This window comes from Telmatherina bonti, assembly GCF_933228915.1.
Source record: "Telmatherina bonti genome assembly, chromosome: 6".
NCBI lineage: Eukaryota > Metazoa > Chordata > Actinopteri > Atheriniformes > Telmatherinidae > Telmatherina > Telmatherina bonti.
The window spans coordinates 24,028,651-24,044,746 of NC_136624.1; the positions used below are offsets into that span (position 1 = coordinate 24,028,651).

The following is a 16,096-nucleotide window of genomic DNA, read 5'->3' on the forward strand; positions in this document are numbered from 1 at the left end:
ATTCCGAGTTTAGATGAAACTGAGGTATATATATCAAACAATTATTTAGTCATTACAGCAGTTGTCCCCGCTTTCAGCTGCAGGATATTGAATTTCTCTTCCCTTTCTTAGCTGCTTCACCCTCATTGTGCCTCTTAAGTCTGCTATTCCTATTCCTCACTAGGTGCTTTTCCACTCAGATGTGTAGTAAATTTAATTGAATTCCACACAAATTTTCATCTACTACTTTTATGTGATTATAATTGGCAGTTTAATTGAGATGGATGGTGCTAATTTTCCAGAATTGAAGACAAAGCTACACAAAGATTATCTTAGATGCACAAATCCAACATAAAATAAGGAACATTGAGTAATAAATAATTGGGCGTAGTAAGATGCTTGATGGCTCTGTATGGATCTGGGAATCATGTGATTTCTGTGTTTCAAATATTTTCATTTGTTTTGTTTCCTCTGCACTTTGTATCATTTACCTAATGATAATAAGCTGATTTTTCCATCAATCCATTGGTATATTTTAATTTGCAACTTTCTTAATAGTCAAAAAATGCCCACAAAGCCACTGTTATGGAAACATTGATTTTCGTTTCCTCCTATTTTTGGTTCTTTCCATTTATCTCCTCTGAAGAAAAATTATTTTATTCTATCCTGCCCAGAAGAAATGTTTCCACTGTTCACCTTCCATCTGCAAATCAAAAAGTAAAAATCTCACAGTTTCTAAACTCCACACAAAGCTCTGAATATAAAAGAAGGATACTATAGCTGAGTTGCTGACAATCACACTTCCGGGCTCCAGCTCCACCTTCACAATAAATGGTTTCTGAACATTGACACAGAACAGGCTTAGTTATACCCACAGCTCTAGGATAATGTTTGGGATAATATGGCTTACTTTGTAATTACAAAATGTTGCAGCATGATTTCAGGGTAAATGACATGCTTATTGCTTGGAGCTCAAGAAAATGTATTCATTTGAGAAAGAGAAAACTCCTGTAATTATTGCCTGTGTTCTTGCAGACATATTTCAGATCTTGCCTATATAAAGGTTTGTTATAGACTTAAAAAGTAAGACTGTGTGAATTTCTACTGATAATGAACACTGTAATAACAACATTCAACCTTATTCAAATTACTATCATTTTAAAATATGGTTTTAAAATATTTTTTATGCCTAAGGTTATGGTAACCAACTCCAACCTTGCTTCAACACACCTTTGAGACACCTGGTCCAAGGTAATGTTAGCGATGCACTATGTTGTTCAGTTTACTAGTCAGGGTCGCAGGAAAAGACACCTGTTATGAGGCCTGAAACACTGCAAGTCATTGATGAGTGAATTCTGCATTGTTTTTTTCAGGTGTTAGGATGTTTTAGGATGTTGTCAGGTAATAGAATGTCAAAAGATGTGCTTGGTAATTAGACTCCATTATGGTTGCTACGATTTCAGCTTTAAATAAAGGTAAAGTTCCCACTACAAAGAGAAAAAACTATTTCCAGGAATCTAATTTAAGGTCAATATTTGACAACTAGATTTAGCATTATTATTAACATTTACACAACCTGTGATATTGTTAGATGGGAAAACATTCAGTGGGTTTATCTCATAGAACGTATATGAAAGATGGCGGTTAAAAGGGAAGCCTATGCGGAAGAGCATAAAACTGCAGTTCCCCCTTTATGCACTTGGGGCTGGATGCAAAACTGAACAAATCCCCATAGACTCCCATGTTAAAAAGACCAACTTCACGGCAGAAATAAACATGTGTACAGCCTGGTTCAAAAATCCATTTTTGGTTAATAGGTCACGTTTACCTTCATGACAACTGTGGGGGGGAGTGAATTTTTTTTTTTAACTCACCCGTTCAAAAGTAATTTAATCTCCAAGTTCGGCATATTTAGGGGCGTGCCCTTTTGATTGACAGGTACCCGACCTTACGCCTCAAGTCAGAAGAACGTAGAACAACCGCGGTTTTTAGCCAGTTAACAACGTGACTTAGTGTTAGCCCGTTTATCTCTGTTAGCTGGTTAGCTCCTGTTATCTCCAGATTAGCTCGGTTAGCTCTTAGCCACAGAAAGCTCGATGTCAATCATCCACCATGACGTTCACAGCCTCCCTCTCCGCTCTACCCCTTTGCCCATATATGTATTTTCCGGCCAAGACGACACGCATGCCCCTGCCCAGATGGGGCTGGTAGGAACCGCCCACCCAGCTTCAATTTAGCTCTACAGAAACCTACGGGTGATGTCACAGAGGCTACGTCCACCTCTATATACAGTCTATGGTTTATATACACACACACATATATATATGTGTGTGTGTGTGTGTGTGTGTGTGTGTGTGTGTTCTTGAAAAGTAGTGTGTAGCTTGTCAGTGGTCTTAGTTATCAGCTCCAACAAATAGTTTACTTTTTCCATTGAAAAAATAGGCTGTTTCACCGTCTAAATCATGGCTGTCCAGAGAGGAATGGAGGGTGTGTATGTGTGCAGGCGGGTGGGGGAGTGAAGGGTGAGTGAAAACTGAAGTCCTGAGATAGAAATGAGCAGTGTGGAAAGCTGGTGTGTGGGAGTTTATCAAGTAGCTCGCGAAGCTCCCTCCAGCACAATCCCCTAATTAGATTTCTATCTAGTAGTACCCTTTCCTGACCCTCTTAAATCTCCTGCATCCCTGGAAAGTGAGAAGTGGAACTTTCCCAAAATCAGAGGCCATTTGCATTGGAGGTGTCTGAGAGGTGAAACTTGTGGAAGGAAGGAGGCTTTCTCACTTCTACATGAAACAAAAAAAAGAAAAAAAAAAATCTGACCGGTAATTTATTGATCAATTATTACAAGCTGTGTAAATTGTTTGCTCATATCCCAGTAATTACAGGTAAACTACCATCACTGCAGCAGGAGAGAAATACAATCCGTATGGGAATTTCTGTGTCACAGCAGGTGTCAGCCTCAAGTGCTGCATTCAAGTAGCCAAGATCTCAAGCAGGACAGAAGTAGATGGCTAGAGCTGTATGTGCTGTAGTTTTATCCAAACGGGGCTTATAAAAGTGACGCATGAGGTCGTCACTCAGACAAAAGCACAACATTTTGCTAAACAACTTCAGTCACTTTGTGAATTCTACTTCACTAAGCTTAGGAAGAACTGCATGATGGACGAGGAATGAAATAATAGCACACGCTCTGCTAAGTCAAAACTAACAAAGAAAAGCCTCACATCAGAGACAAACCTAGACCTCCAAAACATAAGTTTTACTCCTTAATCTACCACTACCTTTGCTGTCTTTTAATACAAACTGTAGCATTGGTTATTAAGGCAGCACTTGCTTCCAGCATCAAATATAAATGCAGCCAATGCATCATGGTACGGATGTAAAATGACACCTTTTGCATATCTGAGAGGCGCTAGTGGCTTTGACAAAATAGCACTATTTGAAGCCCCGGGAATGAGAACAGGTTGTGCTTTTACAGTGTGGTGTGGGTGTTCATGCTTTTAGTCTCTTTATGTGCAAGGTGGGCCAACAGTTTCAAGGGGAGGGCCGTACAGTTGGAAATATAGAAGTAAAAAGAGAACACCTGTTATGCACTGAATAAAGAAGTCTGGGTTAAAACACAGACAGGCAGGGAGCATAACACACAGTTCTGTTTACTCAAGTAATGTGTATCTTTATCGAAGCAAATATTGGCTCACTTCAGTATTAAGAAAAGTGAAGTATATAAGCTTAGGTAAAAAGGTGTTTTTTTTTGCGTGTGTGTGTGTGTGTTTTTGTAAAGCACAGTAAATATTCCAGCTCATGTAATCTGCTTATTTACATGGTTCACTTTAACAGCGATAACAAAAGAAAGAAACATTTGGTGAGTAGGACAGATGACTCACACTTCCACATGAAATACCGTCTGGGAGAATTCTGAGTCTGTCTGGGTTTTTCAACGTCTCGTTTTTGTTCCTTTTTTATGTTTGTCTTATGTGTGACTGTGTTTGTTTCAGCATCCCCCTCTCTATGTGGATGAGGTGAGTAAGCATTGCACTTGCGTGTGTATGTGTGAGACAGGCTTAACATTTAGTTATCTCTCCCAAGGGTTGGAGGTTGGCGGTGCTGTGGCTAAACTGAGGTGATCTGTCACAGTGACCCACTCAGCCAGCTGTGAGATGGCACAGCAGAGCTGACAGGCCCCTGTTACCCCAGGCCATACTTAGTATTTGGCTTTCCATCCAGCTTTTCCTTTTTTTTTTTTTTTTTTTTTTAACACACGTGGCATTATATTGATATCTGTCCTTGTGAATTCAGTCAGCTAAATACCACAAGGTGGGCGAGGAATGGGCTGATGGTGAAATATTGTGCTCACATGTCTGCTTGCTGGAATTACAGAAATCACAATACAGTTAACCATTTGTAAGCTGTGGTATTTTTCAACAGTAATCTAAGTTTAGTGTATTAATAAATCGTGGCTTGATGGAGACCAAACAGTAAATTCTGAGATATTTCCTGCTACATTTAGCTGAATTTGCTCTCTTTATTTTTCTTTTTACAACTATATGAGTGTCTCTGAGATTAAAATGGCCTGAAACATTATCGGCAATATATCTGGACACATCATTCGCTGATAAGGGAGAATAAAGGAACTGGACAAAATTATGCTGATGTTCTGAATCAGTGATAAGGATATTAACACAATTTTAATGAATGTGAAGAATTTAGATTGGAGTGAATGAGATATAAATTGGATTATCTCTGGATTGAATTGGACAATGTCCTTAAAAGTGCTCACATAAATAAGACTTAATTGAACGGAATTGAATTAATTTAGCATTACATGTAAAAAAACAAAATAAAAAGAATGACATAAAATGTAACTAAATTATTTCTGCTGGAGGGGGTTCTGTACACTGATGCTAAAGATGACCTGACTTTTCCACAAACGGATTGCATATCTATTGCTATTTCTATTGGATATATTTACATGGTAGTGCTCAATCGATTTCCAGTAGCTCACATAATCTTGTTATTTCACAAGGAACCTGATGTTTGTTTGAAAAAACATAATGAAAAAGAAAACAATTTCCATTTCCATTTGGCACAACTTGGCACAGGACCACAGCAAGCAAATTTTTTTTTTTTTTTTCTGCTGCAAAATTAATTATAAATGAACAAGCTATTTATAGATGAGTAAAAAAAAAAAAAAACTTTCAGAAAGGAAGTAATTATAAAAGCATTCAGAAATACAGATTGCTAAATGCTGTCTCTAGACCTTGCATAAATGTCACTTTTTGAACCTTGACTAAAAGAAGGAGTATTTCCAAAGGAAGATGCTTTTAATGAACACCTTTCTGTAAATGGTCTTCAGCTGTTACAACATCTTATTATTAAACCTTATATGACAGACACAGCATCCTATTCATTGTATGCTTACACTTTCAACACATTAAAAGGTCTCATAGAATAATTCAGTTAGAATACTTCACTGCTCCTCAATATTATTCTATATAAGAAAATGTATAAGATCCATATAAAAGTCTATATAGCCACCCACAGAAGCTATTTAACAATATCTGTCATGGCCTTGGCTCGAACTATGTTCCCAAGCAAAAGCTGTCTAACCCATATCACCCAGTTATCATGTACTTCTCACCTACAGTAACCCTTCCCCCTCTCTCCACACTCATTTCCCCTCTAAACACAAACAAAAAGGTTGTGTTGCCAGCTCTCAAATAGGATCACACTCAGCCGGAGTTAAAAGGCTTAGGCAAATCAGATTTCCTCTGTGGTTCCACAGAAAGCAAGAACTGAGCCAGGGAACTGACACTCCGTGAAAAAGACTGGGTGATAACACAGCACGGAGCAGGACACAATGAGACTCCCCTCATTAGCTTAGTAAGCCATGGTTTGATCTGACATATTAAGAGTGTGACAGTAAAGGCTGCGTGAGCAACGCTTATGTATGGGTGTGTGGATGCATTACCTTTTTTTTTTTACTGCAGCATGTGTCTGTGCAGGGAGAGGCATTAGGACATGAAATGAAGACACAGTGAATGAATTCACATGAGTCTTGTTGTTCCACTGACAGCCTGACTGACTGGTCTACACTGAAAAACATCTATATTTTATGAATAATAAGCCAGAATCCCTTCCTCCCTTCAATCATGTCATCCAAATAAGGCTTTGCGAGAGTTTTTTTTTTTTTTTTTTTGCTGAGTTGCAGTCATTCAATTTGTCAGTAAAAACTTTTAAATCATGAGCTGAACAATTAAATGTTGACTAATTGGAACGGTAACAGGTGGGCTGTAGTGTTTTCAAAACAAGAAAACAAGACAGAAACTGTCGTTCACATTCTGCGACATCAGATAGGAAAATCATTAGGCAAAAAGAAGGCAGGAGACCAGCCTCTGCTGTCTGCGTTCCAGGTAAAAAAAAAAAAAAAAAAAAAAAAAGTAGATAATTATCTCAGGAGCTGAAACAATAATTGAAACTCATTTTACACACAAACATCTGTTGACTTGTGTGTACCTCTGGGCCTTTCTTTTGCCGGCTCATTTTACTGAATAAATAGGTGCGTAATTGGATGCAGGAAACATAAAAGAGCTGCCATAACCCTTCCCATTAACAAAAACCTACATTTTTCACATTGTGAATTGATATAAAGAGTAAATTCTTATATATGGAAACCTTTTTATTGATTATTTTATACCATGTAGCACAGCTCCTCAGTGTTTATGCTGACAAGAGCCCTAAAGAGTGTTACACTTTGAGACTCCATACAAAAATGCTAAAATAAACTGTAAACTTGTCACAACAATAGATCAAAAAGACAATTTTGTAAAGATACAACTATGATTTAATGTGTCATCAAAAACTTTACTCGTGCAAAGTGACAAATTGCATAGACCAGTTAAATGTTGACTATTTGAATAAATTTTAGTGACAGTACCAGTAAAAAGTTTGGACACATGTTCTGTTCAAACATCTGTTAAAAGTTCTGACTGGTTGTGTTGTATGCATCTCTAACCTGTCAACGTGATAGAAGGAAAACCGTCTTCAACTTAATTTCTCCAGGACTGACCTTAACACAGCCAATCATTCTACCTCACAGAGCCAACATGGAAACTGCTTCTTAAAAAATCTCTCCAGTAAGGATTGCAAGAAACCTTGGTGTCAAGCTCTTGGTACAGCTAACAATTATCATTTGTCCCAAATGCTTTTTAAACTTTTCAAATTTTCACCATGATACTTTTACAAATGTTCCAGAACATGGTTTCACATCTATAGTATGAATACCTAAAATGGACAAGTCATTTCATCACTCACTGGACTCTATTGGATATCCAAAGCTGCCAGAATCCAATTCAAGCCATTAATTCTTACCTACAGAGTGACTGAAGGTGTACATCCAGCTTTTTCAACTCCCAGCAACTTTGTTCTTGCCTGGTATTACCATCAAATGCATAATGCAGTCTCAGTCCAGACTGCTCTTATTTGCAGATTTATGAGCTATCAAGTGTATGGATAATTCATATTGATTTAACACTCCAAGTATAAACCTTTGGTTTTTTTTTTTGGTTTTTTTTTTTGCAGTGAAGCTTTAAAATTATGTTCTCAATAGAAGTCACTAATGTCACTAATGCAAGACAAGGCAAGTTTATTTGTATAGCACAATTCAGTAGAGTGATTCAAAAAGTTTTACAGAGACATTAAGTATCATTATTTAAAATTAAAACAAAACAAAAAAAAAAACAGAAATAAATAAAAACTATGAAAATCATGATCAATTCCAGCTTAAAGAAACATGCAGATTTGGACTTAAAATAAACGTAAATAGCTTTGAGTAAAAACACCTGAAGGCAGCTGAGAACAGGAGGGTCTTTAACCTCAGTTTAAATAAAGTGTTTCGGCTGATCTGAGGCTTTCTTGGAGTTTGTTCTAGAGAATTGTGGAGAATAGAAACTGAATGCAGCTCCTGCATGACGTATTCTGACTCTGGGAACAGATACAAGACTAGATCTAGATGACATGAGGGGTCTGATAGGTTCATAATGGGACAGGAGGTCTGATGTACTTTGATCCTAAACCATTCAGGGATTATAGACCAGCAATAGAACTTTAAAGTCTATCCTCTCATATATAGGCAGCCAGTGTAAAGACCTCAGAACTGGACTGATCTGGTCATCTTTCTTGGTTTTAGTGAGGACTGGAGCAGCAGAATTCTGAATGAGATGCAGATGTCTAATAGATTTATTTAGGAAGACCCGTAATGACCAATATTTAAATGTAAATGTACAATTAATGAATAGAAAACTTGCAATCGCATAATAAAATGAGTATATGTGAGCTAACTAACAACATAGAGTAACATCTCAGCTAAGTTACTTGAAAACACACATTGTAACTACAGTACTCTTTCTGCTCCTATGCATCATGTTTTTGTGTAATTTATTAAGTAAAACAGATTCATTGCTATTCAACATGCACATCAAAAGAGCTTAAGTATACATAGATGCAGGTACGCGTTTTCACATTTGTAGGCATATTGCTGATGTACAAAAATATCACGAGAGAATTGGGAATGATTCACAAATACTGACATCAGCTTTTCTGCTCCAAATCCCAAGACCTACGGGTCACAGCCTCTACCACATGTCACTCCAAACAGAATGGCAAGCTCATCTGAGGAGAAAAACAAACAGGTCTTGTGCTGTCATCACTCACAGAATGTGAGCCGAGTTGTGAGTGGACAGCTGCCAAACAACTTTACTGCATTTAAAGACATCCACAGGTTAAGGTCTCATGAATCATAATTTTACCGATACCCTTAACACCAAATTCAGAAATAAATAATTCAGCAAACAACAAAATACTGCAGCACAAGAACTAATGCTATTCTTGCTATTTCTAATGTTCTGTATATCAGCAAAAAAAAAAAAAAAAAAAAAGTTTCCTCCATGTCATCTGGTTACTCCTGAGGCTGAAAATCAGCATCATAACAAAAACCTTTTCATTGACAGCACATAAATAATGATAGAAAAATGAAAAAGGAAGTTGTAGGTAGATCGGGATAAAAAGTGAACCGGTGACGTGATGATGAATAAACACATCAAAAAGTGACATCCAAAAGCAAAGATAAGTTGATTCAATGTCATAGTCTCCTGTAAGTACTGTTGGTTAATAATTATAGTTTGAAATATCTTTACTCCCTTTCTCTCTAATGAGAACATTAAAAAAAAAAAAAAACCTTTCTTACAATGCTAGGAGCCAGCAGTGGTCTTTTTGCTGGAAGACTAATCATCTCTGTGAGATTAGGAGCTGAAGGTTAATGTGGGCTCTCGCAGATGGGAAAAGGAGCAATGTGGGAGTGAGGGAGATCAGACCAGACAACGTTCTACGGAGACTGGCAGCATAGCAGAGGCACAGGGGGGCTATAAGTGGTTAAGAGTCTATGGATCAAGGGGAGGAGAGGCCTGAGCCTCATTACACATGTAAATGCAGCTTCCAGCATGGAGGCCCCACTTTAAAGCCTTGCTGTTTTAATTATTCCTTTGCTCTGCCCATGATAATTGGGTTTAACTCAGCCCAAGGCCTGCTGGCAACATAAGGTGAATAAAACACCCTAATGACTGTGTCCATTTTTAATGGTGATGAGTGGAAAGACTGGGCCTTCTATTTGATTGGAAAGCAGGGGTACCTTTTGTCTTGATTTTCCACACAGGCTCCCACTGTTTGATTGGTGCATTGTAACGATATATAGAAAAGTCATTCTTGAGCTTAATTTTGTCTACAGCTCTGCTTTGTTTCAACCCTGCTGTTTTCCAATTGTTTACAGGTTTTGTGTTTAGGATATGAATGAAAAAATGTATTTAAGAATAGTGCTATGTCATGTATTAATACGACATCTTTATCAAGCTTCAGCATTCAGTTTTCTTCCAAAAGAAGACATTTGGTAGGATGATTATATAATAATTGAAACATTATTTTCAAAAGCAATCAGAGCCAAAAAGAATGGCTTGTAAATATGAGCACATTATTTAACCATGATCCCCAAGAAACTTGTGTTGATAAGCTGTTTGAGTAAAGTTCTGTCATGGCTTATGATTTCTGTTATACTTATTTCTTCTGGATTGGCTTGCTTTTTCTTTCTACAATTTGGGTTTCTGTTCCTGCTTGCCATCTGGTGTACATGTCCTCAGTTGCCCAAATTTTGGCTACAGTCACACTCCTGGAAAATGGGACCAAATCTGATTTTTCCCTCCTATGTGCGACAGATATTTGGTTTTTTTTTGTGCACAAATCGGATTTTTCTAATCCAACCCAAGCAGCTTTCATTTGTGCATTTAAATAAGATGTGCATCTCATTTTTCCAAAATGACCTCAGTTAAAACATTGGGCACCCCTGCTTTAGACTTTTCACATTAAATACTTATACTGTTCACATTGCATCAACACATTAATAGCAGCATCACCCTCCATTGATGTAAAAATGATATAGCTTATATCATTAAATAAATTAGTCTCACATCCTACACTCATTCGTTAAAATATCATATATTTATTTCATTATTCTATAAACTATTTTTAACTGAAAATATGTAAAAAAATTTAAACCAAAGTTTGTATTGTGAAGACCTGTACAAATGTAGCACAATAGAGCATGAATTAATTAAACTAAGTACAAAAGAATGCAGAAAGAATTTCTGATTCCAACTAAACTAAATTTGATTGATTGTTCAAGAGGTACATCAATAGTAATGAGTAATATAATAATATATGGAAACTTAGGAGAAAAGATTTGTCCTCATCAGAGGAATTTGTTTGGAGGTGACAGTCATTCCCAGCATCTGTTGGACATGGTCTATAGCAGGGAGTCTCCAGTATTTGAGGACATCCTGGGCCTAGTCCAGACCAAATGTACATTTTTGGTCCTAAAGTGCGACATTTCTTTAACTGTCTAATAACCGGGTTGCTCTGCTCTGTTGCCCCCACTGTTTGAAAACTCTGACAGAACCAGCTGTTAAACTTCTGCCTCAGAACCAGCTCAGGAGGCTGAGAGGAGGAAAAGCTGCAGCTAGCTTTGGGGTGAACCCATTATTCAATCATTGGGGAAACAGACACATCTTTGTGGTGATTATTGCTAAAACTTGTAGCAAAATATTCACTGCTAAACAGGCAGTTTCTCAAAGCTAACTTCCTCTGCTGCCAACGCATCTGACGCGCTCTCTCTCTCTCTTCATCTCTCTCTCTCTTCTCTAACGCTCGACCATTTTTAAAGTGGCCACGTTGTTCTTTTAACACGGCACTTAAAACTGCACTGTGTGTTTTGAACCTCTAAATAAGCTGCTCATTGCCTCATCCCACAGCCCAACCAGCCCTGTGCGATAGCGTTGCTTTGGTTGTGTGAACGAGTGAGTTGGCCGGTGGCTGAGGACAAAAACGGAGCGGAGCCACTGGAGGAGCGGGTAGAAGTTAGGTTTAAGTGCAGCTGTGTACAGTGACTTTGGATTTGGCTACCGGCTGGTTTTGGTTTTGGCCTAGAATGAAAACATTGGGGGCTGGAGCCCCAGGAAAACCGTCTGGCCTTGGTCCATAGGAAGCGATGTTCAGGTGGAAGGGTCTCCATGATGCTGAATGAGCACCTAAAATATGCGGGCCATCTACTCAGTATGTTGGGTCTGGTGTGGTTTCTCCCTTTCTGTGCATCTCCAACATGCAGCTCAGGACTGACCACATGGTGGATGGCAAAAATGACCAGAAAATATTCACAAGATTAATTTATAAATAAAAAAATGGCTTTAGCTGCAAGGAGTGGAAAAATTACAACAATTTCTATGAGTTGTTTTGATTACAAAAATATATAATTCTTAATAAACTTGCACTGTTATTATGTGCTACTCCATAAGTGTGGAGAGCAGGTGCACTGCTTAATTCATTGTAAAATCTATAAATATGAATGGCAGGGGCTAATAGGGATTTAAGAAACATAATGAATACACACAAGAAAAATATGACCTGCGGGTTACACACACACACACACACACGTAACCTTCAAATTCCGTATATATAAACTGTATGTGACTGTATGTGCTTTCAGTCTACTGTCCTCTGTTCCTTTCCACTCTGAGTTTTCTGTGATTGAACTCATAAGATAAAGCCCGCAAGGGGGTTTACTGTCTTCAGCCAATGGGACCACACACAGCATTATAGCTTTAGCAGATGAGAAAAAACTTGGATTTTTATTTGAATATCAGCGTTTAGAATAATGTTACAAATTTTTATTTCTTCATTCCCTTCTCATGTAACATCTGACCTTGGACATTTGTGAGTAATATATAGTCAAAAACATATGAATGGATGCACATGTAAACAAAATTGCTGCCTTTCCATTACCCCCCATAATTGCAAAAAAATATCGCAACAAAAAAACTGGTAATGGAAACACATAATTTTGAAAAACCTTAAATATTGCTAAAGTGTTTATATGGTCTCAGAAATGAACTTTTTCAGACATGCTTATATCGAAGTATATTGCCAAAGTGCAATAGACACACTTTTCGTTCTTACGGGATCATGGGATCATGGCGGTCATGGGAACCTGTTAATTAAAAGTAGAGATTCTGCCGTATGGACGAACGAAGGATCAGACGGAAATCTTTTTAAAAATAATTTAAGACAAAAAATATAACCACCATCCTTGACGGGAAACAATGATGAAATGCGGAGTGGAGCCAATCCTTGTAAAATCTTGAATCTTGAATGAAACCATCTGCAAATCGCAAATGCACTTTGTCAAAATTTTAGAAATATTTCTTTGTTTAGCAGAAAAACTGCTATGGAAATGCAGTTAAGGATCAATTGTTCAAACAGGATAAAATGAAAAGAGCAAAAACAAACATAAGCAGTTATAAAGCCAAGCCATATTATTCTAATAAAAGAAGAAATTCTGTAAATAAACTAATCAAATCAGGTTAGAAGTCAGAGTTCTGCGCCTCACAGTTGATATGCGACCCCCACCATATCTCAGTGGGATTGTTGGTTCCTGGGGGGATAAATAGCAGTTTAACTTGGCTTGATCAGCTCACAAATGGCTCCACTGGCGAATTTATGTCTAATGACTATTTCTCTGAGCCGTATCTCCTAAATTGCCTCAAACCTCAAACCAATAATTTGGGTTTCTCTTTGAGGAAGGGCAAATCCTCTTGTTGTCTGTTTAAAATCAAACTGTGACATGTCTTGATCAATAAAATTGCAAAGAATGACTTTTTAGTTGTGGGTATTTTCTTTCTGCTTGGCCCTTTGTCCCAACAGAATTGGCTACAAAACTGACCACTTTGTAATCCTTTTTTTTTTTTTTTTTTTTTTTTTTTTTTTACCTCAAAATTATGTGTTTCCGACTTATTTTGATGTCAAAGTGACATTTGTCATGTAATTTCCTGAAGCATGAACCTTGCTGTAACTTGGGGCTGAAAAATCACACTTTATAAATTCTTCTTCCAGGGTGCTGCATTACTTTGCAGATGAGTTTGGCTTTATGCACTGCATCACATGTTAGGAACTGGATATCAACACAATGGTAGTTTTTAACACACACTATGGCCGATTCCTCAAAGAATAAGACTAAAGTCAACATTGGACAAACTTCTATTGACTGGAGAAAGTTCCGAGTTGAGGTATGGTGCAATAAGGATGCTGAATTAGCCATAGTCAAGGAACATCTAACTTAGTAAACCTGCTCAGAAAATCCTGAAGACCTACAGACTGTGGCCATATTGCCTATCTACCACCTGTTCTTCTTTGAATTACCTGCAACTACCCAGGAAATCACTCCTTCGCCATTATAGTTCTTTACATATCTGCCTGTATTCTCTTGTATATCTAAGTGTGTGGTTCTTTTAGCTTTTTGATTTATTAAAATGAATCCAATGCTCTGGCAGCAGTGCTTTGTTCTGATCTTTACTAAGTCAAGCTTTTCAAATCTACCTCCAGCCTGCTCTGTCCTGCATTTGGATCTCCTCTCACAACAAATCATAAGAAATAAATTTGCTGAGTGGAGCAGAAACTGAAGGGAGTAAAAGTTTCATGAAAGGGCAGATTTAGATGGTGATTTATTTAATTTAAAACTAATCACACATCTAACATCTCACATTCTGACACTTGGATAGAGTTGTTTCTATAGATTTTGATTGCAAAACTTACTCCCACATCCAAGGCTTCTCCAGTTGGTGGCTTAACAGAAATGACTGATGACCATGGCAAAATGGAAAATGTCAGTACAGCTTTTATAGCTAAAAGCTACACTGACATTTGAGTATTCTTATGCCAGACATTAATTGTCCAGTTTAAACCAAAAACTGTTAATGCTTAACAAAGAAGCACATTGACGGAAGTTTTTAAGAAGATAAGAAATTAATATTAAGAGTGAAAAAAGACGCATTGTAAGGGCTGAACCTATATTTAGGAATTGGTTGCCCCTTTCTGTCCTCTTTATTTCTAGCTTGGTATTTAGGGCTGAGCGTAGAATTAATATATACTGTTGCTGTTTAATATCAGTACAGCTAGTGCGTCACTTCCCACCACTGAAGAGTAACTGGCAATAACAATATCGAGCAGTTCTTGGTATTTGGAAGGCTAGTCATGCATCTGTATGTGACGGGTTGGAAATGAGCTTTTATTTCTTACATTGTGGTTTTAATGAAACTAATATTCAAGTATCTATTTCATCACATCACCTGCTTCAAATCATTTTAGAATTACTCAGTCTCTCATTATGTGTCTATAGTGACTGTGTTTCAATCATGATCCTTCATGATAGTTTAAAAGAAAATACTTGGAATCTTGTGATAATATCCACAACTGATGTCACATTTCTTTACTTCGATAACTGACTCGTATGTCTATACATTTGTCTACTGTAGTGAATCCTCACCAGCCCAACAGTTTCAAGAATTGCAGGTAAAATTGTCCTTCATCCTTTTTTGTTTGTTTATTTTATTTTATTTTTTTGTGACGTTGGCAAGAAAGACATACCTGGCCTGGTTTGGCATCTTCACATATAGAGGCTTCATATGGTGTTGCCAGTTCAGGAGGATTGTCATTTACATCCAGAATCCGAATGCTGACTGCTGAGAAGGACGCCATTGTGTGGTTATCTACAGAAAAGCAACAAAGGAAACGTTAGGAGTCGTGGCAGATGTTTCCGGACATCTGCATAATCATTTTTACCCAATTTAGGATGACACATCAAATGACAGTGTGATGAGATTGCTACACAGGAAAACTAGTGTTTGGAAATTGAATTACTGAGATTCTGTATTTTTAAAGTTAAGTTAGAGATGTTTCACACACATTTGTCAGTCATCCAACAACTCTTACTTAAATTATCCAATAAAACTGTCAACAGCCCACATTGCACTTACGCTTTATGCCTATAACTGCAACCTAAAGCATATTTTTCATTTTAAGACTATTATTTTCAGACTTAGGTGTAACTATGTCTATTACTGTGGGCTGAAAGTCCTGCCAAAAATGCAACTGAACACAGCAGCACTTTAGCTCCTTGCAATTTTGTGGACATTGATGGAAGACTGCAGCTGCTGCTGCAATGCTGCTGACATGCAGATTTTTCAGTAATAGGGTGGTATAGACAAGGTATGAGACTCTTAATAGACAGCACTCATAACTCAGTTTTCAGTTCAGCATAAGTGAGGCAAGATGAGGAGGAACACATTTTTCCATAATGAATCAGGTTTAGTCAGGTTATTGTTGTTGTGTGGTAATGTCCTTACAATTACAGACATTACCTGGAAATTACTGGTACCAGTGACGGTTATATAATATACTACAGATGCTCTCTTTGTCTCCTGGTCCTCGTTGTCTGATAATGACACTGTTAATTGTCTAAGTGCAAATGGTGCACATCAGCAAGTTATGACAGCAAGAAAATGCTTTTGGAAAAATCAGAAATTTAGTTCTCCAATTTTACTGTTCCTGTTATTTTAAATTCAGTGATACAGGAAGTATTAGTCCACAGTGTGCTCTTACAACAGTTTTGTTAATAGACCAGAATGTAAATGTAGGAGTGGAGAAGATTATACAATTAGGACAGCCAAACTCCATTTTAAATTAGCTCAAT

At 37.4% G+C, this 16,096-nt stretch overlaps 1 protein-coding gene across 1 annotated transcript in view; it reads right to left on the reverse strand.

The window, feature by feature from the left end:
- The window catches only part of cdh22 (cadherin 22), a gene marked incomplete at both ends in the record, with an annotated part of 73,420 nt that overhangs the window by 14,931 nt on the left and 42,393 nt on the right, over positions 1-16,096 (reverse strand). Inside the window, one exon of the mRNA XM_079242330.1 lies at positions 14,992-15,113. Within this exon, the coding sequence (XP_079098456.1) occupies positions 14,992-15,113 (122 nt within the window). The remainder of the gene's footprint in view (positions 1-14,991; positions 15,114-16,096) is intronic.